Here is a 27,925-nt window from a genome sequence, read left to right as displayed (position 1 = left end):
TTTGGTCTTTTATTGAGTCTTTTACTGAGTCTTTGTTTGGGTCTTTATTGAGTTCTTTGCTGGGTCTTTGTTTCGGGGCTTTCATTGAGCCTTTTACTGGGTCTTATTGGTCTTTGCTGGGTCTTTGTTGGTTTCTTTATTGAGTCTTTTGATGTGCATGTTGGGTCTTTATTTTTGAGTCTTGTTGTGTTCTTTGTTGGGCTTTATTTAGAGTCTTTACTGGGTCTTTGTTGGGTCTTTATTGAGTCTTTGTTGTGTCTTTGTTGGGTCTTTATTGAGTCTTTACTGGGTCTTTGTTGGGTCTTTATTGAGTCTTTGTTGTGTCTTTGTTGGGTCTTTATTGAGTCTTTGCTGGGTCTTTATTGAGTCTATGCTGGGTCTTTGTTGGGTCTTTATTGAGTCTCCTTTTGGGGTATTTGTTGGGTCTTTATTGAGTCTTTACTGGGTCTTTGTTTGGTCTTTATTGAGTCTTTGTTGTGTCTTTGTTGGGTCTTTTATTGAGTCCTTTTACTGGGTCCTTTGTTGGGTCTTTTAGAGTCTTATGGGGGTCTTTGTTGGGAATCTTTATTAGTTCTTTCCCTGGGTCTTTGTTGGCGGTCTTTGTTTGTGTCCTTTGTTGGGACTTTAATGAGTCTTTCCTGGGTCTTTGTTGGGTCTTTGTTGGGTCTTAATAGAGTCTTTTCTGGGTCTTTGTTTGGTCTTTATTGAGTCTCTACTGGGTCTTTGTTGGGTTTTTATTGGGTCTTTCTTGGGTCTTTATTGAGTCTTTACTGGGTCTTTGTTGGGTCTTTATTGAGTCTTTCCTGGGTCTTTGTTGGGTCTTTGTTGTGTCTTTGTTGGGTCTTTATTGATTATTTCCGGGGCTTTGTTTGGGTCTTTTTATTGGAGTTCCTTTCCTGGGTTCTTTGTTGGGTCTTTATTGGAGTTTCCTTTCCTGGGTCCTTTGTTGGGTCTTTCTTGAGTCCCTATCTAGGTCTTTTATTGAGTCTTTTATTTGGAGTCCTTTGCTGGGTCTTTGTTGGGTCTTTATTGAGTCTTTGCTGGGTCTTTATGGAGTCTTTCCTGGGTCTTTGTTGGGTCTTTATTGAGTCTTTACTGGGTGTTTGTTGGGTCTTTATTGAGTCTTTATTATGTCTTTATTGAGTCTTTACTGGGTCTTTGTTGGGTCTTTATTGAGTCTTTGCTAGGTCTTTGTTTGGTCTTTATTGAGTTTTTGCTGGGTCTTTGTTGGGTCTTTGTTAGGTCTTTATTAAGTCTTTGCTGGGTCTTTGTTGGGTCTTTATTGAGTCTTTGCTGGGTCTTTATAGAGTCTTTATTGAGTCTTTACTGGGTCTTTGTTGGGTCTTTATTGAGTCTTTACTGGGTCTTTGTTGGGTCTTTATTGAGTCTTTACTGGGTCTTTGTTGCGTCTTTATTGAGTCTCTACTGGGTCTTTGTTGGGTCTTTATTGAGTCTTTACTGGGTCTTTGTTGGGTCTTTATTGAGTCTTTACTATGTCTTTGTTAGGTTTTTGTGGAGTCTTTGTTGGGTCCTTATTGAGTCTTTATTGAGTCTTTGCTGGGTCAGTGTTTGGTCTTTATTGAGTCTTTACTGGGTCTTTATTGAGTCTTTGCTGGGTCTTTGTTGGGTCTTTGTTAAGTCTTTACTGGGTCTTTGTTGGGTTTTTATTGGGTCTTTGTTGGGTCTTTATTGAGTCTTTACTGGGTCTTTGTTGGGTCTTTATTGAGTCTTTACTGGGTCTTTATTTAGTCTTTATTGAGTCTTTACTGGGTCTTTGTTGGGTCTTTATTGAGTCTTTACTGGGTCTTTATTTAGTCTTTATTGAGTCTTTGCTGGGTCTTTGTTGGGTCTCTGTAGAGTCTTTGTTTGGGGTTTGTTGGGTTTCTTTTGGGTTTTAACTGAGTCTTTGCTGGGTTTTTGTGAAGTCTTTACTGGGTCTGTGTTGAGTCTTTGTTGGGTTTGTTGGGTCTCTTTTGACTCTTTACTGTGTCTATGTTGGGTTTTTGTGGAGTCTTTGTTGGGTCCTTATTGAGTCTTTATTGAGTCTTTACTGGGTCTTTGTTGGGTCTTCTTTTTTATTCTATGTAGCGTCTCTGTTCCTCTATTTTATGACGGAGTGCTGAAAGAAATTTTAAAAAATAAAAATTAAAAAATCTAGGCAAGGGTATATGAAAGTTAAAAGATACATCACCAAACGTCACGTCCTGAGGATTATATTTTTTTAGTTATTTTTTAATCCCTTCGGAATATTGGAATATTTTTCTTTCTTAGTTTATTTTTCCCTGTCTTTTCTGAGATTTGCTTCCAAACATTTCTTTTTGTCCAAATTTTTTCCATAGGTCAATTTTTTTTTTCTTTTTTTAGTTTATATTCTTGCTGGGGTTTTTTTATTGTCTTATCTCTTTGCTTGGAGAGTTTTGTAAGAAAAAATTATAAGAAAAATTCGAAAACCAATCAAGAAGATAAAGGATAATTAAAAGATAAGATTTTCGCATAGATTTTCTCTTTTTTATTTTTCTTATTTATGATTTAGGGCGAGATTCAAAAACAGTATTTTCTGCCCAACAATTACCTCAACATTATTTTTTTTTTTTTTTTTTTTTTTTTTTGGATCCAGAGCCTAAATAACAAAAAACTGTTTTGTCGCATCATTTATGTAAATATAAGTTGAAATTCAGAATTCATTTGAACAGCATTTTTTAATCTAACATCGTTTTAAAGGATTACCAAACCTTTATTAAAACAGACATATGTTTAAATGTTAGTTTTTATCAAACATTTTATCAGCAGTTTTAGCCAACATTAGTTCCACCTAAAAATTATGCAAATAAAAATGTTGACCCAACATTTAGTGAGGATTAATTTCGACCCTACATTTATCCTAAAGTTCGCACAACCTTTGCCGGAAGGAAACGGAGAGAGAGAGAGAGAGAGAGAGAGAGAGAGAGAGAGAGAGAGAGAGAGTTGGGAAAGTCAGTAAGGAAAACATATAGATTTTATTTCCGAAAAACTTCACTGTAGGAAACCGAGGCAGATATTGGAGAGCAGCCAATTCCTTCTTTGAACCCCACAAGGGTCCAGGGAAGGGGGTGGTGGGGGGGTTGGGGCCTGAAAGTATCCAAAATGGGTCTTCGTCGATACTCACAGAGGCTTTTATGTAGGTATTCAAACAAGTGATGATTGTTAATTAGTGTATTTTTCTAAGGATTGGGCGTCTGGGGTCACAGTTTAAGATATTGTTTACAAACGAAGGCTTATGCCACAGGATTGGTTCAGTTGTTAATAAACCAAGGATTATACAATAGGATTGATTCAGTTGTTAATAAACCAAGGATTATACCACAGGATTGGTTCAGTTGTTTACAAAATTCTCAACAAAAAGCTGTTTACCACATGACTGGTTCGTATATTTACAAAATTGTTAGTAAAATTGGCACTACGAATGTTTACGATTGATTTGATTGTTTACGAAATTGTTAATAAACAAAGGCTTATACCTCATGATTGGTTAAAATAATTACGAAATTCCATATAAAACTTGGTATTCTTAACGTAACCTTTTTATATGTCCATAAACAAGGCGTGATCCGACCTCCAGCTTACTTGAGGCGCGTGCTAAAATCTAAGGTCAAATAGAATTTCAGCAACGAAAATTAAGATAAATACACTATATTTTATAAAATAAAAATAATAATTTTTCTCTACTGTTTGACATGCACATTATTTACATTTTACATTTTCATTCTATTAAATAAATCATAAGTATTGCATCTTATAATTCCTGTATCTTTAACGCCTCGCAAAACACATTTTTCAGACCTTTTTGAGCTCTTCCATAGACTTTTCCTACCCCTCCAACAACAGAGTATTTGCAGGTTTACTCCCCGAGTAAGCAAAAATAGAAAATCTAAAAAACTGCCACATTATATTAGTCTTATCTCATCTTAGCCATAAGTCAAGAAAAACACAAGAGGCTTCTTCCATGAAACTTCACTTCTGGAAATTCAGAACAGATCATAACTCACACCTTCGGGATTTCATTTATATTCCATGTCTCCTCTTTCTGCCCACAGAGAGAGAGAGAGAGAGAGAGAGAGAGAGAGAGAGAGAGAGAGAGAGAGAGAGAGAGTGAAACCGTATCGTCTTATGAGAAATACATCTCAAAGAATCCAGATAAAGACAGATGCAGCCGAAAGCAAAATCTCTCCCGACAGAGAGAGAGAGAGAGAGAGAGAGAGAGAGAGAGAGAGAGAGAGAGAGAGAGGAGGGAGGGAAGTTACCGTACCGTCTTATGAGCCTAAACTTGATATAATTTCAAAATTTACTGAAAAATTGGTCTCCCAATATCATCCCTTTTCGATTCACACACAAACAGAATGAATAGAATCAAAACATTCAATTCAACGTCTGAATTGCAATGAGGTTCGCAACACATCCAAAATAGATTCGAAGTGTTTTGTTTTTTTTAGTTTTTTTTTATGAAGCTTTTTCCGCGGATGTTTTCCTTTCCCGTGAACCGTGGAAAACAAATTGAAAATGATCAAATGTTTGGTTTTTTTCATATTTGTATTCAAGTCCTTTATTTTTTTTTAACTTTTAACAATCTTTTTTTTGCAAATAATGTCTGTGTTAATTAATTATCCATTTCAAAAGAAACGTAAACTTAATCTTTTTTAGTTACTTTAACTTAAATTTTATTTGCATGATTATTCATTTCAATTGTAATATAAATATATTTTGCTCGTTTTTTTTTTAACTAAAAAAATTTTTTACGAAGAATTTCCATGTTGATTAATAATTCATTTCAAGTGATGCATAAATTTTTGTATTTTTGTTATTTTCTGAAATATTCTGAATATTAATAAATTTATTTTTTTGGAAATCCCATCTGAATGATCTTATATTAATTATGCCTCTTCGCTGAAAACCCTCCCATTGAAATAAAACACAAAACAACTAAATGAATTCATAAGAAAAATGTAAACAATGCGTGACCCGACCTCCAGCTTACTCGGAACGCATGCAAGATTTCTCCCTTCACGCATAAGTTGTAAATGTTATTTTCCTAACTTTTAACGTAGATTAAAACGTGCTAAAGTCTACGGTCAAATACAGCGTTATTTCACAAACGAAAATTAAAATAATGAGGCTTTATCTAATTTGAAATTATTTTTCTGCCTATTATTTAACATGCACATTAATTATTTCTTGCATTTTCATTGCAATGAATTGATCGTAAATATCCGATCATGAAATTCCTGTTTCTTTAACTCAACACGAAACGCCTTTTGCATACTATTTAGGCTCCTCCATCGACCTTTCCTATATTCCATGTCTCCTCTTTCTGCCCAGAGAGAGAGAGAGAGAGAGAGAGAGAGAGAGAGAGAGAGAGAGAGAGAGAGAGAGAGTGGAACCGTATCGTCTTATGAGCAATACACCTCAAAGAATCCAGATAAAAATAGATACAACTGAAGGCAGGCAAAAAATTCATCCATTCAAAGTTTACGAATCCGAACCCACTCTTGAAGGTTCCGGACACTGCTGCTGCTGCGGGCAACGACGAGAACCTCTCTCTCTCTCTCTCTCTCTCTCTCTCTCTCTCTCTCCCCTCAAGGGATTGGACACCCCCCTTGGTCCGTCGTTAAAGAATCGTCTATTTGCATATTCAGTGAGGTTCGCTTTTGTAGTCTGGCGCAGTTATGAATATTATGCATGATCTCGCAAGCACCGGAATGCCTATCACTCTCTCTCTCTCTCTCTCTCTCTCTCCTCTCTCTCTCTCTCTTTCGGTTCGAGAGAAAGAGAGAGAGAGAGAGAGAGAGGGAGAGGGAGATATATATATATATATATATATATATATATATATATATATATATATATATATGGAAGGTTTTTCAGTTAAACACTATACTCAATATATTTATATATTTTGGGCTGTGATTTGAGAGAGAGAGAGAGACAGAGAGAGAGAGAGGTAGTGATTCATGTAACACCATACTCAACAACTGCTTAATATATTTATATATTTTGGGCTGGGATTTGAGAGAGAGAGAGAGAGAGAGAGGAGTTGGTGATTCATATAACACCACACTCAACAACTGCTAAATATATTTGTAAGTGTTACATAATAAAATATATGGAACGTGTGTTATTCCATATATATATAAGCCGATGACCCAAGGGGTCACTGACGAGATACCAAGGAGTGTGATAGGTACGATAAAAGAATGCAAGCTAAGCCTTGGTGTGTTGTATCAGCGTCCTGGTTTGCATTCGCCTGTGGTAATCAAATCCATTGTTGTGTAAAACAGGTCACAGTGCTTTCGCCTGAGAACATGTTGACCTATAACCCACAGACGACTACGTGACTTCCTCTCATATGTTCGTCTGTCTGTATGTTAGTATGCTGAGCTAGCTTTGCTCTCCTATGATTTTGTAAATGCATTGTAACTCAGAACTCTACTTCCTCTCCTAGAATCAAGTTCTCTGAACCACATTTCTTGCCTCTACTCAAGAGATGTAGTTTCGCAAATATATTGTTAAGTGTATCATCATGAGCTTGAAACGTCTTCGCCTTTATACCTAAAGAAGATACTGACTTAGAAATCATCGTCGCGATCGATGATACTCCGACGAGGATGGGAAGTATACAAACAGATACTTGTGTATAACGTCGCAGGTATTAACAACCCACAGGGCGCCTTGTTATACAAAGGCACAGGCCTACATATTTATGTATTTTGGGCTGGGGACCTTGGAGAGAGAGGAGAGAAGAAGAGAGGAGGGGTGATTCATATAGGGCCACCTACTCAAAAACTGCTTAATATATTTTGCATTTTGGCTGGGATTTGAGAGAGAGGAGAGAGAGAGAGAGAGAGAGAGAGAGAGGGGTGGGTGATTATATAGCACCATTACTCAACAATGCCTTTAATATATTTATTTGGATTTTTGAGGGAGAGAGAGAGAGAGAGAGAGAGAGAGAGAGGGAGGTGGTGATTCATGTAACACCATACTCTAGAAATGCTTAATATATTTATATATTTTGGGCGGGGATTTGAGAGAGAGAGAGAGAGAGAGAGAGAGAGAGAGAGAGAGAGAGAGAGACTTCGAAAAATATTAATCATTCAGAAAAAAAAACGAAAATAAAACCTAAAATATTTTCCCTTTTACTTGAAGGATATTGATGGGATGTCTCCTCTGGTGCGGGAAGGGATACGACAAGGCGTTATTATGTCGCTGAAAGGAAGAGAGAGAGAGAGAGAGAGAGAGAGAGAGAGAGAGAGAGAGAGAGAGAGAGAGAGACCGCGTGAAGAATGGCGTTGCCTCGCGGAGAGGAGAATGATGTATGGAAGGGAGAGAGAGAGAAAGAGAAAGATGATGGACACAGAGAGAGAGAGAGAGAGAGAGAGAGAGAGAGAGAGAGAGAGAGACTTGTACCCATATATTCTCTTGCATTTATATATGTTTACTTTTCATTCTCAATCACTGTTTATATTTATATATATATAAAAGCTGAGAGAAAGAGAGAGAGAGAGAGAGAGAGAGAGAGAGAGAGAGAGAGAGAGAGCACAAATGCTTTATCTAAGGCAAAACGACGACGATTTCATCTGTAAATCAAAATTTTCCACCAAATATTCAAAATACGAATTTGAGTTGAACTGGTTACCTGGGTTTTTTCATCACTGAAACTGAATTATTGAAATTTTATCCGCTAAAATAAAATATTAAATCAAATGTAGCGTAATTGATTGTTTTGCTGAAGCCGCCGTAAGCCTTCTCTCTCTCTCTCTCTCTCTCTCTCTCTCTCTCTATAGATTGGTGGACAAATTGACAAATTAGCAAATTAGTAAGAAATGCAAAGATAAATGAGGATAAGAGAGTCGCATCAGTTTGTATAGAAAACCCAAAAGAATTTTTTGCGCATGTTAACAGTAGGAAACAAATAAAAAATAGCATAGATCCCCTAAGCGACAATAGAGGTAACCTGGTGAACTCAGACTTGGAAAAAGCAGTTATTAAATAAATTTTTTACTAGTGTATTCATAACTGAAGACAACACCTCAAAACCGGAACCTGCTATTAAACATGAAGGGACAGAACCATTGGACAAAATAATATTTACAGAAGAGGACATCAAACAAAATAGACAAATTCAACAAGTTCAAATCTCCTGGCCCGGATAGGATTCATCCAAGAGAAATTAAAGAGCTAAAAGAGGAGATAGTTCCTCACCTATATAAACTCTACAGCAAAAGTGCTGAACAAAGGAAGACACCTAAAGGATGGAAACTAGGAAATGTGCCCCAGTTTACAAAAAAGGTCCAATTATAGACCAATCTGCCTAACGTCGGTCGTTTGCAAGATTTTTGAGTCTATAATTGCAGATCAAATTGTGGATCACAGATAGAAACTACTTGTTGTTAAACAGCCAACACGGATTCAGACAAAACAGATCCTGCCTATCAAACCTCGCAGTTTTTTCATAACATGCTTGGTATTTACGACAGTAGTAGGGCAATAGATACACTCTACTTAGATTTCCAAAAGGCCTTCGACAAACTCCCACACAAGAAACTGATGATAAAAATTAGAGTTTTAGGAATTGTAGGAGAAACAGCAGACTGGGTTTAAGACTGGCTAACTTATAGAAAACAGAGAGTCGTAATAAATGGTGAAGAATCAGAATGGGGAGATGGAACAAACGGAGTTCCCCAAGGTTCTGTCCTTGGCCCTCTCTTGTTTTTTTTTATTTACATTAATGACATTAATGTAGGCTTATCTAGCAGGATAGCCAAATTTGCTGATGACACCAAACTAGGTGTAAATGCAGCAGACCCAGATGCAGTGGAAAGTTTAAGAAATTATTTAATGAAAATAAGAGAGTGGTCAAAAAAATGGCAAATGCCCTTTAATGTAGATAAGTGTAAAGTGTTACAAATAGGAACAGACAACCCTCATGCCAACTACATGCTGCTTGGGAATGACATAAATAGTGTAGAACCAGAGGAGGACCTTGGAGTCATCATTACTAAGGACTTAAAATTCACAAAATAGTGTATAAAAGCTGAAAAGAAAGCACAGAAACTAGTGTAATATATAAAGAGGAAGTTCAAATACAGAAACCAGGAAACGGTGCTGCACCTCTACACATCAATAGTTAGACCCCATATTGAATATGCAGTACAGTTTTGGTCACCAACACTAAGAAAGGACATAAATAGATTAGAAGAAGTACAAGCAAGAGCCACAAAGTTAATTCCATCCATCAGGTAAATAGGTTACCGAAGACAACCAGAGAGCCTGAACATGTATGGCTTAGAAACACGACGATTGCGAAGACAACTGATAGAAACATTTAAAATACTGAAAGGCATAACAAAAGTAGACAGTAACCTATGTACATTAAACAAAAACCAGGTAAAAAATAATGGATGGAAACTAGAACTGAAGAGATACAATACATCCCATTGTGGGAACTTCTTTACATAAAAGATATGTGAGACGTGGAATAAACTGCCACCAGAAGTTGTAAACAGCAACAGTGTGGAAGAGTTTAAAAGAAAGCTAGACAAAATCATTAGGACACTGTGAATGAACAGTAAAACCTGCTCCTACACTTAAATGAGCACACGATGTCTCCTCGGATGGACTAACAAGTCTTTGAGACATCCTAATCCTTGTAACTCTCTCTCTCTCTCTCTCTCTCTCTCTCTCTCTCTCTCTCTCTCTCTCTCAGCTGTATTATATGCACTGATGAGAAAGAAGTGGAAAGAAAAACATGTTAATGAATGAATATACATACCAGTCTCTCTCTCTCTCTCTCTCTCTCTCTCTCTCTCTCTCTCCCCTAAGACATATGTATCAAATGAACTTATTCATTCTTCAAATGAGTAATTGAAGCTTCAAACTGGAATCTTCCATTCCAAACCATTTAAATTCTGCGTTCAATTTAACATCACATTTGGGAATTCCGCGTTCCATTATCAGATTCCGATTTTTTTTTTTTAATGCGAAATCGAGAACCCGGAACCATTGTAAGCAGTAGATTAAACAAAATAAAAAAAAGATAATTGAAAAAACAGGAACATTTAGATTAAAAATGGAATGCTGGCTGGTGGATAGTCTGGTTGTCAATTGTGTTTTCTCTGGAGTGCGGAGGCTTCAATGGAATGATTCAGTCAATGAATGGACGAAGTGCCTCGTTCAAATATCTATTCAACTTCCTTTCAATTGCTCGTCTGAGATCATTCTGGTCAGGTTTCCCGTCGCAGAGTTCGTGGTCGAGAGAGAGAGAGAGAGAGAGAGAGAGAGAGAGAGAGAGATGAATGAACTTTCTATATAACTGTATAAGAGCTGGAAAAGAAATCAGTTTAAACCTCCGCCTCGTGGAAACTGTCATTTTGCTAAACAAGAGAGAGAGAGAGAGAGAGAGAGAGAGAGAGAGAGAGAGAGAGAGAGAGAGAAAGAGAGATAGAGAGATGAATGAACTTTCTGTATAACTGTATAAGAGTTGGAAAAGAAATCAATTTGAACCTCATGGAAACTGTCATTTTGCTAAACAAGAGAGAGAGAGAGAGAGAGAGAGAGAGAGAGAGAGAGAGAGAGACATGGGAAATAAATGAATTTTCAAGATAGAAGTTGGAAAAGAATTAATTTTAATTCTCTTGCAACGTACCATTTCCCAAAACAGTTGGAAAACAATTTTGATCCTCAGACATTTTCAACTTTTGTACATGAACTATTTATTCAGATAAAGTTAAGTATATCTTAGTTTTACCAGACCACTGAGCTGATTAACGGCTCTCCTAGGGCTGGCCCGAAGAATTAGGTATTTTTACGTGGCTAGGAACTAATTTGTCACCTAGCAACGGGACCTACAGCTTATTGTGGGTCCCGAACCACATTATATCGAGAAATGAATTTCTATCACCAGAAAATAAATTCCTTTGATTCCGCGTTGGCCGAGCCGAGAATCATTTATTCAGATAAAGCTCAGAGACAAATTGATCATTCTTCATCAAATTACAATCCCAAAGCGACAATTGAAAAAGGTTCACGCACAGAGAAATTCGGATTTGTTTATCAAAATTGGCTCTGGACACATCCAGGCTTTTAGTGGACTTTAGTAAAATGCGTACCACAGTGTAAAGTGAGTTTGTATTTAAAGGGCTTATGCTAACCAGTGTACACAGATCAAGCAACTTTCGTTTGAAAACTATTTCATATTTTGTTTATTGACTAAATGGTTAACCTTATTATCTATAAGCTCTAATCCAATGGCGCCATAGATCAATACTCCTCAAGGTGTGCGCTCAACAAACGCCTTCTAATTGGCCTCCCGTAGATACGCTTCTGGACGCATCTGCGCCCAAAAAGGCTCTGGTGTGGGCCTCAGGACGCTTCAGACCAAACCTAACCTCCCAGCATAAACGTCCAATGATAAAGCTGACAGGGCTACGCCCCATCATGACCAAAGTTTATATTTCCCCTTCCAAAAAAGTTCTCCAAAAGTTCTCTCCATTCCTCGTCCCTGTGCCGTAAAGGGAGGAGTCCTTCTTCATCTCCCAATTTCATCTCCTATTTCATATCCTTCCTTTGACGTCCCATTTCACAGGCCCCGGCCCCTCTCGGGGGTTCCTTTTATGCCATGTGGCTCTCCTGTGAGATCAATAGGATATCATTCCCCTGTCGCGTTATCTGGCTTTGCCGAGTCATAATTCAGACTTCATGGGAGTAGTTCCCAAGTTCACAGTGGTGGGAGAGTTTATGTTGTACTTTTTCTCTCTCTCTCTCTCTCTCTCTCTCTCTCTGTCTCTCCCTCTCTCTGTCTCTCTCTCTCTCTATGTATATATATATATATATATATATATATATATTATATTATATATATATATATATATATATATATATATATATATAAGGACTCATGCATCCAAATGCAAAAATTAATGTAGAAAAAACCTTTTTCAATAATAGGCACTACTAAACAAACAGCCTACTTAACGACCCTTGAGTCTTTATTTATCAAGCACCTCTCTCCAGGCTTAAACTCTAATGTTTCTTCGTCTCCTCTCTCTCTGGCCTAAGTGTTGTCTGGGCATGTATGAACTGTTGTGGTCACTTGGCTCTTTTCCTTACCTTGAATAGGTAGCCTTTCTCACTTACTAATGTTTTGTTTTTATTTTTGTTTTAAATTGGTTATTTTAGCTGATCTTTTTATTGATAATAATTTGTACTTTTAACTTGTAATTTATCAGGTAAAATTTTAATTATCGCAGACGATGATGTTGAAGCAACATGAAACGTTTCTCTATAAATAAAGCATGCTTCTTAGACTGCTGTCTTCTTGGGACTCCTAATGTTATATATATTTATATTATATATATATATATATATATATATATATATATATATATATATATATATATATATACATATTATATATATAAGGTTTTTGCCACGAAGGAAAATTGAAAAGCGAGATAGCCAATAACTTTCGGTCTAAAACGACCCTTTACTAAGGCATAACTGATCATACAGAGGAAACTGACATTACAAGATTAGCAATAAGGTCGATTTCACTCTACAGAAACGAGGAAACGCCTGAGGGCAAGATTAGCGATTTTTAGGCAGCCACTCCTTGGAGGAGCAGAACACGTGGTCAACAGATGATTCATCCAGAAAACAATACATTTTGAAAAAAACAAGGAGGCATATACAACTTATTACCATGAAATTTACAAAAATGTTCCAAAAAAAATGATTGAAAAGACGAAAAAAAGGTATAAATATATCGAGCAAGAGAGAGAGAGAGAGAGAGAGAGAGAGAGAAATAATAACTATGTACATGTGGGACTAATTAATTAGTAGTTCATTTATTTAACGGACATAGGTAATTCATGCAATACAAGTTCATTACTTAAATATTCTAGCACAGAGTCAATAGGGACTTTTGTAAACAAGGAATGTATATCAAAACTGACAAAGACATCACTGGTCAGTCAAGTAAAAATTTATGTGTACATATTAAGCAGCATATGTATTCAGTTAGAACAGCCGTGACTTCAAATGCACTGTTTATCTATCTGAGTGAAAAATCTCATTGTGTTAATTGGGGCGATACCTCTGTAATTGCTAGATCTAATGATTATGTTTCAAGAAATTTACTGAAATCAGCAATTATACAAATCACAAATAAAAACAACCTAAATCTTAGTCTGGGATTGTACCATTTGGACCCATATATTTGTAAAATGTTTATGAAGGACCTTAAAATAAATGAACTACTAATTAATTAGTCCCGCATGTATATAGTTATTATTTCTCTCTCTCTCTCTCTCTCTCTCTCTCTCTCTCTCTCTCTCTCGCTCTCTCTCTCTCTCTCTCTCTCTCTCTTGCTCGATATATTCATATCCTTTTTTCGTCTTTTCAATCATTTTTTTTTGGAACATTTTTGTAAATTTCATGGTAATAAGTTGTATATGCCTTCTTGTTTTTTTCAAAATATATAGTTTTCCGGATGAATCATCTGTTGACCACGTGTTTTGCTCCTCCAAGGAGTGGCTGCCTGAAAATCGCTAATCTTGCCCTCAGGCGTTTCCTCGTTTCTGTAGAGTGAAATCGACCTTATTGCTAATCTTGTAATGTCAGTTTGGATATTAAGCCTACTTTTACCATGTTTTTCCTCTGTATGATCAGTTATGCCTTAGTAAAGGGTCGTGCTAGACCGAAAGTTCTTGGCTATCTCGCTTTTCAATTTTCCTTCGTGGCAAAAACCTTTATTTATACATAGCATCACGTTTTATATACTTCGTGATCAAGTTATTCATATATATATATATATATATATATATATATATATATATATATATATATATATATATTCTTACGGTCAAAAACGTTAATCACCTACGCGTTTTAAGTGTACCGGTCACCTTTCATGGTTGGGATGGGTTGATGCCGATGCTGTGTACGAATACCCACCTTCGAAGGGCATATGTACGGGAGAGTCAGCAACAACTTATACCTCTCTTGAGAGCCAAGTGATAGCAGAACTCGTCAATGAAGTCGTATGTGGTTGCTGTTGGTGGATCGAATCTGCCAGGTGACGTAAACCTTATCAGTTATATTTCCCCTCCGGTATTATTTCCAAGACCGAGTGAATTAAATATTAAACTATATTTGTAGCTTATTTCTTGTGAATATATAAGGTCTCTCAGCTCATATGAGACTGAACAGTCTTCTGCAAATCATCAGGCTAATTGTTTTCAAGGGATGTTGCATGATGCTCACCTCGTCCAAAGTAACATATAGCTACGTGCAGTTTGAACTTTGCAACCAGCTGCATTTTATCTTCAAGCCTAGAAATATATAGTGGACATAGATCTCTCAGTTATTCACTTATTATCGGTTATAAATGGTGTGATAAAGTTAGGAAAGACAGTAATCATCAAGAAGGATATATTTTTGAACCAGGAAGCTTTGCTACAAGAGGCTGAGAGGCAAAGACCAGAGCTCCCAAAATCAACATGGAGCCCATCATGATGTAAGGGACACTCACTCCTCCAGTGAGGTCCATAACCAAACCTGGAAGAGAAGGAAATAATAGATATCTGAGGTTTTGAAAGGAACATGACTGAATTTGGCCAATAATGTAAGTTCTAGTGAACCATATGCAGATGAATAATCTAAAACCAAAGCCACTCTACTGCTAGGTAGAAATTACAAATTCCTGAAAAATGACACACACCTGCAAACTTTCGATACAATTATTATTATTATTATTATTATTATTATTATTATTATTATTATTATTATTATTATTATTATTATTATTATTATTATTATTATTATTATTATTTTCTTTTTTTTCTTTTTTTTTTTTTTGCTCTATCACAGTCCTCCAATTCGACTGGGTGGTATTTATAGTGTGGGGTTCCGGGTTGCATCCTGCCTCCTTAGGAGTCCATCACTTTTCTTACTATGTGTGCCGTTTCTAGGATCACACTCTTCTGCATTAGTCCTGGAGCTACTTCAGCCTCTAGTTTTTCTAGATTCCTTTTCAGGGATCTTGGGATCGTGCCTAGTGTTCCTATGATTATGGGTACAATTTCCATTGGCATATCCCATATCCTTCTTATTTCTATTTTCAGGTCTTGATACTTATTCATTTTTTCCCTCTCTTTCTCTTCAACTCTGGTGTCCCATGGTATTGCGACATCAATGAGTGATACTTTCTTCTTGACTTTGTCAATCAACGTCACGTCTGGTCTGTTTGCACGTATCACCCTATCCGTTCTGATACCATAGTCCCAGAGGATCTTTGCCTGATCGTTTTCTATCACTCCTTCAGGTTGGTGCTCGTACCACTTATTACTGCAAGGTAGCTGATGTTTCTTGCACAAGCTCCAGTGGAGGGCTTTTGCCACTGAATCATGCCTCTTTTTGTACTGGTTCTGTGCAAGTGCCGGGCATTCACTTGCTATGTGGTTTATGGTTTCATTTTTCTATTGCACTTCCTACATATGGGAGAGATGTTATTTCTGTCTATCGTTCTTTGAACATATCTGGTTCTTAGGGCTGATCTTGTTGCCGCTGTTATCATTCCTTCAGTTTCCTTCTTTAGCTCTCCCCTCTGTAGCCATTTGCCAATTATCATCGCTGGCTAGTTCTTTAGTCTGTCTCATGTATTGTCCGTGCATTGGTTTGTTGTGCCAGTCCTCTGTTCTGTCTGTCTTTCTCCTGTCTCTGTATATTTCTGGGTCTTCGTCTACTTTTATTAGTCCTTCTCCCCATGCACTCTTGAGCCACTCGTCTTCACTGGTTTTCAGATATTGCCCCAGTGCTCTGTTTTCGATGTTGAAGCAAGTCCTCTATACTTAGTAGTCCTCTCCCTCCTTCCTTTCGTGTTATGTATAGTCTGTCCGTATTTGCTCTTGGGTGTAGTGCTTTGTGTATTGTCATATGTTTCCTGGTTTTCTGATTATGCTGCGGAGTTCTGCCTTCGTCTATTCCACTATTCCTGCGCTGTATCTGATTACTGGCACTGCCCATGTGTTTATGGCTTTATCATATTTCCTCCATTGAGTTTTGACTTGAGTATCGCCTGAGTCTCTGCATATATTCTTTCTGATTGTGTCCTTCATCTCTTGGTGTTTTATATCCCCTCCTTCCATTATTCCCAGGTATTTGTATCCTGTCTCATCTATGTGTTTGATGTTTTGCTCCCATCTGGTAGCTTTATCCCTTCAGTTTCTCGTTACTTTGCCTTTTTGTATGTTGACTAAGACGCATTTTCTATTCCAAACTCCATCCTGATGTCCCCAGATACAATCCTTACAGTCTGGATTAGGGTATCTATTTCCTTGATGCTCTTACCATACAGCTTGATGTCGTCCATGAACATCAGATAGTTGATTCTGTTGCCTCTTTTCTTGAGTTGGTACCCAGCATCCATCTTCTGTAGTGCTTTTGTCATGGGATCATGGCTACTACGAAGAGTAGTGGGGACAGTGAGTCGCCCTGGAAGATCCCTCTCCTGATATTAACCTCTGCTAGTCTTATTCCAGAGCTTGTAAGTATTGTATTCCAGTTGCGCATTGTATTTTTGAGGAAGCTGATGGTGTTTTCCTCTGCCCCATATATTTTCAGGCATTCTATTAGCCATGTGTGTGGTATCATGTCGAAGGCTTTCTTATAGTCTATCCATGCCATGCTTAGGTTGGTTTTCCTTCTCCTACTGTTCTTCATTACCATTTTGTCTATCAGGAGCTGGTCTTTTGTGCCCTTACATTTCCTTCTGCAGCCTTTCTGTTGGTGGGGGATGGTGTTTGTCTCCTCTAGGTAGTTGTATAGCCTTTCACTGATGATACCTGTTAGTAACTTCCACATTATTGGTAGGCAGGTGATAGGCCTGTAGTTACTGGCTATATTTCCCTTACTCTTGTCTTTTTGTACTAAGGATGTTTCTTCCTGTGGTCATCCATTTTGGTGCATGGTGATTTGAGATACAATGCTGGAGTTTGTTCTGCTATTCGTGGTGTAGGGCCTTGAAGTTTTTGAGCCAGTATCCATGGACTTCATCGGGACCTGGGGCTTTCCAGTTTGGCATTTTCTTTAGTTGGTTGTCTTGACTGTGTCTGTCGTGATCTCTGTGAATCTTGTTTTATTCTCCCTGTTTCTTCTTCCTTGACTTCCTGGAGCCATGTTGCATGTTTGTTGTGTGATACCGGATTGCTCCATATGTTTTCCCAGAGTCTCTTACTTGGTTCGGCTTCAGGAATTTCTGGGTGGTTGTCTCCCCTCTTAGTTGGCTGTATAGTCTTTTCTGGTTGGTTCCAAATAGTTTGTTCTGTTGGTATCCCTTATTCCTGTTCATGTACCGTTGGATCTTATGTGGTTTGGCCTTAAGCCTCTGTTTTACATCTTCTATTGTGTTGTTTAGTCCCCTCTCTTGTACTTTGTATTATTATTATTATTATTATTATTATTATTATTATTATTATTATTATTATTATGCACATAAAAAAACCCATATTAACATGGAACAATTATACAGGAGCCACTGACTTGAAATTCAAGCTTCCAAAGGTCTAGATAGTCCCTATTTCCCACAAAAAGTAAGACTTATGAACTACCAATTGATACAGTATGCAGATCTGAAAATGAAAGGATGCACTTACCAGCCACTGGGCAAAAACGGCAGATTCTTTGGAAAAGAAAGTAGTGCTTACCAACAACTGTTACATTGGTTTATAAATCCTATTATAAGCAGATGCTCTTACCAACAACCGTTGGATAGAAGAAGTTGCAGATTCCCTGCAGCATCCGGAAGAATCCCCAGGTGGACGCCATCGCATCTCCTCCAAACTGGTCAGCTAAGAGGACGTTGATCAGCGTCCAAAAGAAGGCCATGCAGAGAGAGAACATAGTGGCAAAAACTAGAAGGTGCCACATGTTTGAGCTCAATGGCAAGGTCATACAGCCAACGCCTCCTATCACCAAACTGGAGAGAGACCAATCATTAGTTTCTTTCATGATTAAATAGTTAGAAGGTAGTGTTAGTGAAGCAAAGGTCACAGAAATTGTAGTGAAATCAAAGTAATATGGACCTTAACTTGAACTATCTTATATTTCAGTGAAGTTCCATGTAGGTACTATGTGCCTAAGTGTTTTTTGGCCATTATTTGCCCAGCCCAAGGGCATGTAACTTTTATCTGGAAACACCATTCCTTTATAAGAATCGGTAATTTTACTTCTTAAAATATATAGAATTAGAAGTATTTGACAGTATCTTTTTTTTATAACAGCTAGAAATGGAGATTCTTTTCAAAAGAATTAGAGCCCCTTGCCTGCATTAGATTAGACACATACAGCTTACAAGCAACCTTGACATTATCAAAAGCATTCTTACAGACAGTACTAAGTCACTGAACATGGTATTTACCTTGCTATAAATCCATATCTCTTATTGTACTTCTTCCTGTTAAAGATGAACCCGCAGAAGAGCCTCATGACCACATCACAGCAAGATATATACGCAGAAATGGCTGAATTCTCGAAGTCACTGAGCCCAATGGACCTCCCATAAACAGGGGCATAGAGGAGAGCACTGGGCAAGGCACAAGCTGTACACATCACCATGACTAGGTAAACGAGGTAGGCTGGGTTTTTCAAGATGGAAAAATCAATCGCCTTCTTCTCCTTAGTTACTCGTTGGGAGGCCAGAGTAGCCTTCAGCGCTCTGATCTGTAAGTCTGACGTGCCCGTATCCCTTTGCACTTGCCTCCAGTAATCTTCCTGGACTACTTTTTCGTGCAGTTCAAAGGGTCTCATGAGCATTCCAAACACAACCAACTGTAGCATGACTCCAGCTATCAGCATGAACATTCCCCTGAGGCCAAATTCTTGGTGGAGAAGGACGATCATCGGGGAAAACAAGATGCCGCCCAACGGGTTTCCAGCTGCCCTGATTCCATTCGCCAAAGAACGCTTCTCTTGGAAGTAGTCAGTTACCAGGATGAATCCCGGAGTCTCAGCCATGCACATACCAGTTCCTGTGGAAAATTTTTACATACCATGCAACAAAACTTGGCAATCAGGAGATTGCTGTTACAGATTTCATTATAGGGTGACCTTACGTGGTTGAATGAATTACATTGTATAACCATGAAGGGTAGAACAGGATTACAAAATGAATGACTGAAAGTTAAGGGAAATTCCAGCAGTTACTGACTCACGATTTTCTAAAACAGGCACCAGAAGAATTAATCTGACTAGACTACTCCCTTACCAACAACTGCTCCAAGTGAGAAGGCCAGATAAATGACTGAGAAAGCTGGAACAGCCATTAGGATTCCAGCCACACACATGAGGGCCCCGCCAATCACGCACTTACGAGGGCCAGCAAGTACTGTTAATGCTCCCATGGCTGGAGCTGTGGCAACGATAACAGTAGGCTCAGTGGAAAGACTATAGGAAAAAGATATAATTTTTTTTCATTATATTTCTCCATGCTTGAGCGCATCTGGACTTTTGCAAGATTTACTGAGCTAATAATGGATATATAATCATTTGTTTGAGGGACACTTGAGTTAGTCCATACCTAGAAGCCCCCTGCATCCAACTAAGAGACCCATAATCCACCCTGAGGAGGCACCAGAAGCATCTGGAAAATAGTCCATGATCAAGGTGTAAGTGATTCCGAAGCTCTTGACGTACCCTGCTGACACCAGGTTTATGAGACACACATTGAAGGCCACAACCCAGGCGTATCTGTTAAGAGAAACTGTATTATGGAGAGAAGACTTCAGTCCTGTATAAACACTGATCATGGAATGTTCCGTGTAACAATCCTAGTTTTACGTTATATGAAAGACAGGCACAGTTCTGTGTCCCTTCTAACACTTACTATGGGTAACGATTGTTATTTTAGCATGTCTGCTGGAGGGAAGAATCTTGTAATGAGGATGTTATTTCTAGAAAAACTAAAAAAATATTAGTCTCAGTGGCTCAAAAATTCTCCGGTGGTCAAGACTTCTGTGACAACAAAAACCATGAAGTCAAATCATTATGCAATGTAGCTTGAGAACCATTTTACAGAATAGTTTAAAATTCAGTTTATAAACTTAGCATACCTAAGGGCTGGGATCGCTGTACATCATTGAATAATGGTGCTGCATGGAATTCTATAGGCTTATCTAAGAGAGAGAGAGCTTGAGAAGTGACATCTATTTAATCATTTGGCAAAAGCACCCTTTGGTGTGATTAGTCAGAAGGTGACACACTTGATAGTCTCTTATTTAGTATCAAAAAGGAACCAAACAATAAATTTCCAGGAAACTTGTGATGCAAGGAGACCAGTTTTGTACTGACGATGTGCAGATACAGTAAGTACCATCCACCCAGAGGCTGGATGACAACTAACAGCAGAAGACTTACTTCCTACATTCACTCACCCTCTGTCCTTAGCTGGGGGTGGCTCCCGAAGATGGTCCTCCAGCCTCGGAGCCTCTGAGGATCCACTCGCGTCTGTTAGGTCAGATCCTCTAGAGTGCGAGGTTCCGTGGTCAACATCTTGAGGTTCCCCACCAATTCCTAAGGACTCGTTTGATAGATTGGTCTTGATAAATGTCTCCTTCAGTACTTTGCTTATCAGTTCCTCGTTATTTTGTAGACCCAGAGGATCTCCATTCGAGTTGACCGAACGGTTGCTGTCACAGGGATGAACTCTGTACTTTGCTTTCGTCATTTTTCAAGACGTTCCGTTTATTGGTACTTATCTCCTTCAAAGGTTATGATTACTGGAAGGGAAATCACTGTTGTTTAAGAAAAATAAGTTTCTCCTGTTTACAAGCCTGAGAAATTACTCATACATACAAGCACATACACATACATACATGCATACACGTGTTCCGTTGACAACTAAGAACTGGGGCCCTTAGAGAATAAGTCCAATCCTCTTTCATCAATTTGTTCTTCTATTTCTTACTCTGTGGTTATATCCCAACTTCGGACCTGGGCTATAGAGAGGCCGTTAGATCTTAAAAGAACTTTCTCTCTCTCTCTCTCTCTCTCTCTCTCTCTCTCTCTCTCTCTCTCTCTCTGGTGAAGGCTCGTGACGCACTGTAACCTTGAAGGCCCATTGTTCAGATAAGTGTGATTCTACATAAGACGCTTAAATTCACTAGCGTCTGAGATATAGTGTTACGAAATTATGTAATTTCTCTCTCTCTCTCTCTCTCTCTCTCTCTCTCTCTCTCAACATTAATCAGAAGACGTCTGTGTTTTGTTATGTAATCTCTCTCTCTCATTCTCTCTTTCTCTCTCAACAGTGTTTGGAAGACGTCTGTCTTTTGTTTCTATATATATATATATATATATATATATATATATATATATATATAGATATATATATATATATACTAGATAATATAATTATATATACAGACATATATAACACCTAGCCACCTGGGGGGGCAACCAAGTCCTTATGGGTGCCTGGTCCCAAGCCCGGATAAATAGGGAGGGTTGGTGTCAGGAAGGGCATCCGGCTGTAAAAATCTGTGCCAAAACCAAAAACCAAAAATGGATGAGCCGAAATATGGAAAGAGGTAATGCTAGGGCGTACTCCGTAAACGACGCACAGAGACATCGCCCTAACTCTGTGGTAAGGCGAGGGCTACTGCATCAGGAGCGGGTTGCAGCTAAAGAAGCGAGCTCACATTGGGTTCAGAGTATGTCAGCTAAATGTTGGGTCCATGACTGGGAGAGGTAGAGAATTGGCTGACTTGATGAGAGAAAAGAAAGTAGATGTTGTGTGTGTGCAAGAAACGCGGTGGAAAGGAAATAAAGCTAAAGAGTGTGGAGATGGATATAAGCTATATTATAGTGGAGCAAATAAACAAGGTAGAAATGGAGTTGGCATAGTACTGTCTAGTGAACTAAAGAACTCGGTAATAGAAGTGCATAGAAAGAATGACCGTATCATTCAGATTGAAGATATGTTATGGAGGAGAGATTCTGAATATTATAAGCGCATATGCACCACAAGTTGGTTGCACAGAAGAAGAGAAGGGAAGAGGGAAATTTCTGGAGAGACATGGATGGAATAATGCAAGAACTGGAAGAGCATGAGAGGGTGATAGTTGGGGCAGATTTGAATGGCCATGTCGGAAGTGAAAATGAGGCGATTGGGCGGGTGCATGGGGGCCATGGAATTGGGGAGAGAAACCCAGAAGGAGAGAGTGTAGTGGACTTTGCTGTGTCATTCGACATGGCAATAGTAAACACATTTTTTGAGAAGAAAAGGGAACACTAATAACATATAGGAGTGGGGAAGATTCTCCCAGATAGACTATTTCTTGTATAAAAGGATAAATCTGGTGGAGGTCAAGAACTGCAAAGTTATTCCAGGCGACCATGTAGCCCCCCAACACAGGCTGCTATGTATGGACTTGAAGTTGAAAAGGGAAAGAAAAAACAAAGCTAAAGGATAAGAAAAATTAAATGGTACGAATTACAGAAGGAAGGGGATAAGAAGAGAGAGTTTAAGAGGAGGGTTTTGGAGGATATTGATATAGGGATTGAAGATGTTCAAGAATGGTGGGCACGAAATGCAGCAGTAATAAGAAGGCATGGAAAGGAGCTGCTAGGAGAGACATCTGGTATCATATGGGAAGAAAAGGATAGTTGGTGGTTGGGATGAAGACATTGAGAAAGTAGTAAAAGATAAGAAGGAGGCAAAGAAAAGATGGGAAGAGTCACAGGTCAGTGGAAGAACAGAAATAGGTACAGAGAGAAAAACAAGGTGGTGAAAAAGGTGGTAGCCCAAGCTAAAGCAAAGTCGTATGATGATGTGTATAATGAGCTGGGGACAAAGGAAGGATTAAAGAAGATGATGAAGCTATCAAAGGCTAGAAATAAGAGCAACAAAGATATAACACACATCAAACAAATAAAGAATCAAGAGGGTGTACGTGCTTTAGAAAGGGGAGGAAGACATTGTGAAGAGATGGAAAGAATATTTCGAACAGTTGTTAAATGAAGAAAAATAATAGACTAATAAGAGAGGATGGGCAAGTGAACATTGGCATGGTAATGAGGTTTTTTCTAGCAAGAGGTACTAAATGCACTGAAGAAGATGAAGAATGGGAAGGCAACCGACCAGACATGATCCCGGTGGAGGCATGGAAAGCATTAGGAGATGAAGGAGTGGATATACTGTACGATCTTATGATAAAGATCCTTGAACAGGAAAAGATACCAAATGAGTGGCGTGGGAGTATATTGATCCCAATTTTTAAAGGGAAAGGCGATGTCCAAGAGTGTGGTAATTATAGGGGCATAAATTGATGTCCCACACTTTGAAGATACTGGAAAGGATGATAGATGCTAGACTGAGAGAAGAAGTACAAATAGGTAAAGAGCAGATGGGATTTATGAAGGGAAGGGGAACAAACAGATGGTATATTTTGTCTGAGGCAAATAATGGAGAAATTCGGGGAAAGACAAAGGGACCTACATATGGTATTCATTGACCTTGAAAAGGCTTATGACAGAGTCCCGAGACAAGAGGTATGGAGGAGCCTGAGGGAGAAGATGGTGCCAGAGAAGTATGTGCGATTGATACAAGAGAATGTATTTACCAGAGTGAGGAGCAGTGTTGGGGAGACAGAAGGTTTTGAGGTGAGAGTAGGATTACACCAGGGGTCGGCTCTGAGCCCATTTATCTTTAACATAGTGATGGATGTTATAATAGAGGAAGTAAGGGAGACAGTACCATGGAACATATTGTATGCGGATGATATTGTTTCTGTGTTGCATAGGAGAGCAGGGAAGATCTGGACGTGAAATTGGAAAGATGGAGACAAGTACTGGAGGACAGAGGAATGAGAATAAGTAGATCCAAGACAGAATATATGTGTACCACCACTGAGGGGGATGATAGAGAAAGTATTCAGCTTGGTGGAGAGCAAATAAGGAGAGTTGATAAGTTTAAGTATTTGGGATCTTTTGTTAACGCTGGAGGAAGTATGGAAGAAGAAGTAAAACATCGGGTACAGGCAGGCTGGAACAACTGGAGAGCGGCCTCGGGAGTTCTTTGTGACAAAAGAGTGCCGCTTAGGTTAAAAGGAAAATTTCACAAGACGGTGTAAGAACAGCAATGCTGTATGGTACGGAAACAGCAAGCATGAGAAAAGCAGAGCAGAAGAAGATGGATGTGGCAGAAAAATGAGAATGCTTAGGTGGATGTCTGGGGTAACAAGAGTGGATAGGATCAGAAATGACTACATAAGGGGGTCAACTAAGGTGGTGGAAGTATCAAAGAAAGTGCAGGAGGGGAGGCTGAGATGGTATGGACACCTGTTGAGGAGAGATGAGGACCACGCTGGGAGACATACTATGGGAGTGGAGGTGCAAGGAAGAAGAAAGAGAGGGAGACCAAGAAAGAGATGGAAGGACTGTGTGAGAGGAGATTTACATGAGAAGGGAATTGATGAGGCAGAAGTGCAAGATAGAAATAGATGGAAACGGCTCATCCGAAACGGCGACCCCATATAAAAATGGGAAAAAGCTGGGAAGAAGAAGAAGAAGAAGAAGATATATATATATATATATATATATATATATATATATATATATTTTCCGTGTGTGTACTATGTGTGTGTATATATAATATGCCTGTCTCTGTGTGCACACACGCGAGAACGCACACACATCAGTCTTATCACTTCAATGATAAGACTCGTGTCAAAATAAACTCTTAAACCTGATGGGAGCCGTGACGTCATCATCTAAGGAGCCAACTTTGCTTCTAAAACCAAAACTTACAACTTTTCCACCCTTTTCCGTTTCAGTTCCGTCACAGTCTCACTCAAGCACTGACTCCCAACATTTCTTCTTCACTACATTCTTGTGGTTAATTACGGCCCATTCCTGTCCCAACTACTGACTCTAGGAGACTGACGTTGTCCTTCGTATTCGTAGTTCGTACCGGCAAGGCCTTGCCTCGGCTAAGGCGTCAGAACAGTTATTTAAAATGACAAATATTATCTCTTTACATCTAGTTTTATCTATGTACTTCAATGAAGATACGACGAATTTATTTCATAGGTAACTGACGTTGCAAGGTCGCGTAAATGAATACGTAGGAAAATAGAAATACTATTCACTAACTAGCACCTTTTCATGATAGCTCGGGAGATGCCATCTACTGTTTACTTGAGTGTAACACCGAGATTGTCACTTATCAAAGGCATTTGTTCCCACACTTATTTAAGCAGACAGAGATTCCCGCGATTAGTTTAAGAATTCACAAACAATTTTGTACAAAATAATGTCTTCACACAATTCGACAGAGACCCTTCATGCGAGGCCGGAATACTTTGGTGAAAAAGATGCTGGGTAGTGCCGCTCTCTCTCTCTCTCTCTCTCTCTCTCTCTCTCTCTCTCTCTATCCTCATCTCTCTCTCTCTCTCTCTCTCTCTCTCTTAGTTTGTGTGTATGAGCATGACAGACTGAAATTCTTGCTCAGTTTGAACGGGAGGTGAGACGTTTCACTATATATATATATATATATATATATATAATATATATATATATCTATATATATATATATATATATATATACATATATATATATATATATATATATCCACATTAATTCAATCAAGGATTAAACTTCTTATATCTCTTTCAATTAAAACTCTTTGTTTCCCCCACCGAACTGTGTTTACTTTCGCATAAACGGCTTTTAAACCCTCTTTGTCTGGTTTTTGTGTCTGATGAATCACTTTTATTTGATGAATATTTTCTGCTGTTGTTCCCATCTTTCTGTTGAGGTGTCAACGTCAACTACAGTTCTGTCTACGTAATGGCTTCACTCTGCAAGCAACACTTATTCTGCAACACTCACTCTACAACACTTTCACTCTACAACACTGACACTCCGCAACACTTATTCTACAATAAGAATTTAATTCTATAACTATTTCATGCCATAACACCTGCATTCTACGACACATCATTTCTACATGACTTTCATAAATAATGCGCTCACTTTCATTCTACAACACTTTCATGCTACAACACACACAAAATTTCATGGCATAAAACATAAAACCCTAATTCTACAATACTTGGGAAACGCTTCCATGACCCCCAACACTTTCATTTTCATTGTGCCATAACACTTTCATTCTACAGCGCTTTCATTCTACAGCGCTTTCATTCTACAACACTTTCATTCTACAACACTTTCATTCTACAACACTTTCATTCTACAGCACCTCTACTTTGGCATTTCCCTTAGAACCGATGCTGTGAAAACTAATTCTATTTCCATAGACAAGAGTTGTTTACGAAAAGGGCGTAGGGATTTAATACAAGAACACCCCCCCCCCCCCCCCCCCCCCCCCCCCCCCCCCCCACCCCCCCCCCCCCCCCCCCCCCCCCCCCCCCCCCCACTCTCTCTCTCTCTCTCTCTCTCTAGGGTCTATGCCCCTATAGTGGCTTAGAGGAGAGAGAGAGAGAGAGAGAGAGAGAGAGAGAGAGATTCGTCCAGAACATTTTGGGGATTATTTTCGTTCTGAAAAGCCAATATTCTCTCTCTCTCTCTCTCTCTCTCTCCCTGATCAAATAAAAGGGTTCCAAAATTATAGATCAGATAGAAAAAATAGGAATCAAGGGGGAACCGCGATATATGGGAAAGACAAAAAACAAGGAAAAATATAAGAGAAATATAGCAACTCAGAATGTGAACTAATAGTGGTAGAATTTGAATCTGAAAAATTAATGAACATAGTAATATATAGACCTCCTAATACTAAAGAGTTTGACACAATAATAGAAAAATTGGATGATATATGCAGAAATCACAAGGGCGGACTATTCTCCTATCCGGAGACTTTAACTTTCCTTTCGTAGGCTGGAAAGAACGAATAGGAGATAGTGGTTGTATTTATACATATAAAAAAGAGAGTAACAGCAGTGCCGAAGATAAGAGGCAATTCGAAAAGCTATTAGATATGCTACTAGAATACAACATTCAACAAATAAATCACCTGCCAACAAGAAAGGAAAATACTTTAGACCTAGTATTTGTGAACGAGGTGAATTATGTTAAAGAAATGATAGTTTATAATGCGAGTATTTCAGAACATAATGTCATAGAATTAACAGTCCATTCCAAAGCAAGTAAAAACAGAGATAAGCAAGAAATGAAAAAGTGGGAAGGATATGGAAAATACAACTTCTACAGTAAAAATATAAAATGGTCAGAAATAAATGAAGAATTAAACAAAGATTAGGATAACATTTTCGTAAGTGATGATGCAAAGGTAAATACGGAGATATTATATAAAATATTAGAGAAAATAGTGGATAAATATATACCGAAGAAGAAAAGAAAAATAAACATCAGTCATGCATACCAAGAGACAGAAGGATCTTGTTCCAGAAAATCAGAAAGTGGAAAAAGGGTCTTGCAAATGAAAAAAATGCATGGAAAAGTGATGGAACTAATAAGTAAGATAGAAAATGCAGAACAAAAGATTTATACAATCAAAAGAAAATGAAAACGGGACTTGGAAGAAAAAACCCTAGTAAATATGCAAAACCCAAACTATTATACTCGTATGCAAAAAAGATGAATAAAAGAAGAATAGAAATAGGCCTCTCCAGAATTGTAGGGAGATAACGAATGAAAAAAAAAAGGAAAATTTGCAACATATTGGCAGAGCGATATAAGAGAGAATTCACCCCTAGAATTGATAATGAAGAAATGATACAGAAATAAAGGCGGGATGAAAATAGTGAATAATTATCAGACATAAATATTAATGAAGGCTGGATATTGTGCAGGCTATTAATGAAATTAAAAATGGAGCTGCAGCTGGGCCTGATGGTTTCCCTGCTATTTTGTAAA

At 38.3% G+C, this 27,925-nt stretch overlaps 1 protein-coding gene across 3 annotated transcripts; it reads right to left on the bottom strand.

Annotated features, from left to right (window-relative positions):
• Positions 1-14,446: 14,446 nt before the first annotated feature.
• On the bottom strand, positions 14,447-25,004 carry LOC135199525 (monocarboxylate transporter 2-like). Of its 3 annotated transcripts, none has more exons than XM_064227653.1 (7): positions 24,928-25,004; positions 20,457-20,801; positions 19,604-19,773; positions 19,292-19,435; positions 18,446-19,055; positions 17,784-18,004; positions 14,447-14,586 (listed from the first exon to the last, which is right to left on the bottom strand). In XM_064227653.1, exons 2-7 carry the CDS (start codon positions 20,747-20,749, stop codon positions 14,450-14,452), a joined length of 1,575 nt encoding a protein of 524 aa, XP_064083723.1. In that variant the 5' UTR covers positions 20,750-20,801; positions 24,928-25,004; the 3' UTR covers positions 14,447-14,449. The 3 variants fall into 3 exon arrangements, with proteins under 3 accessions (XP_064083723.1, XP_064083724.1, XP_064083720.1); XM_064227654.1 differs by having other exon boundaries at positions 24,954-24,972; XM_064227650.1 differs by having other exon boundaries at positions 24,832-24,968.
• Positions 25,005-27,925: the final 2,921 nt, after the last annotated feature.

The sequence above is a fragment of the Macrobrachium nipponense genome, chromosome 25 (assembly GCF_015104395.2).
Source record: "Macrobrachium nipponense isolate FS-2020 chromosome 25, ASM1510439v2, whole genome shotgun sequence".
Classification (NCBI taxonomy): Eukaryota; Metazoa; Arthropoda; class Malacostraca; order Decapoda; family Palaemonidae; genus Macrobrachium; species Macrobrachium nipponense.
The sequence above is the reverse complement of the archived record's forward strand: the minus strand, read 5'-3'. Positions and strand labels throughout refer to the sequence as shown.

What these genes read in the sequence shown, in the direction of transcription:
- LOC135199525 (XM_064227653.1), bottom strand. Translation starts at nt 20,749, where the DNA reads ATGACGAAAGCAAAGTACAGAGTTCATCCCTGTGACAGCAACCGTTCG. An exon ending in TGGATGCAGGGGGCTTCTAG is followed by an intron (nt 19,436 to 19,603) that starts GTATGGACTAAC and finishes TCGTTGCCACAG; the next exon opens with CTCCAGCCATGGGAGCATTA. An exon ending in AGATATGGATTTATAGCAAG is followed by an intron (nt 18,005 to 18,445) that starts GTAAATACCATG and finishes GTCTCTCTCCAG; the next exon opens with TTTGGTGATAGGAGGCGTTG.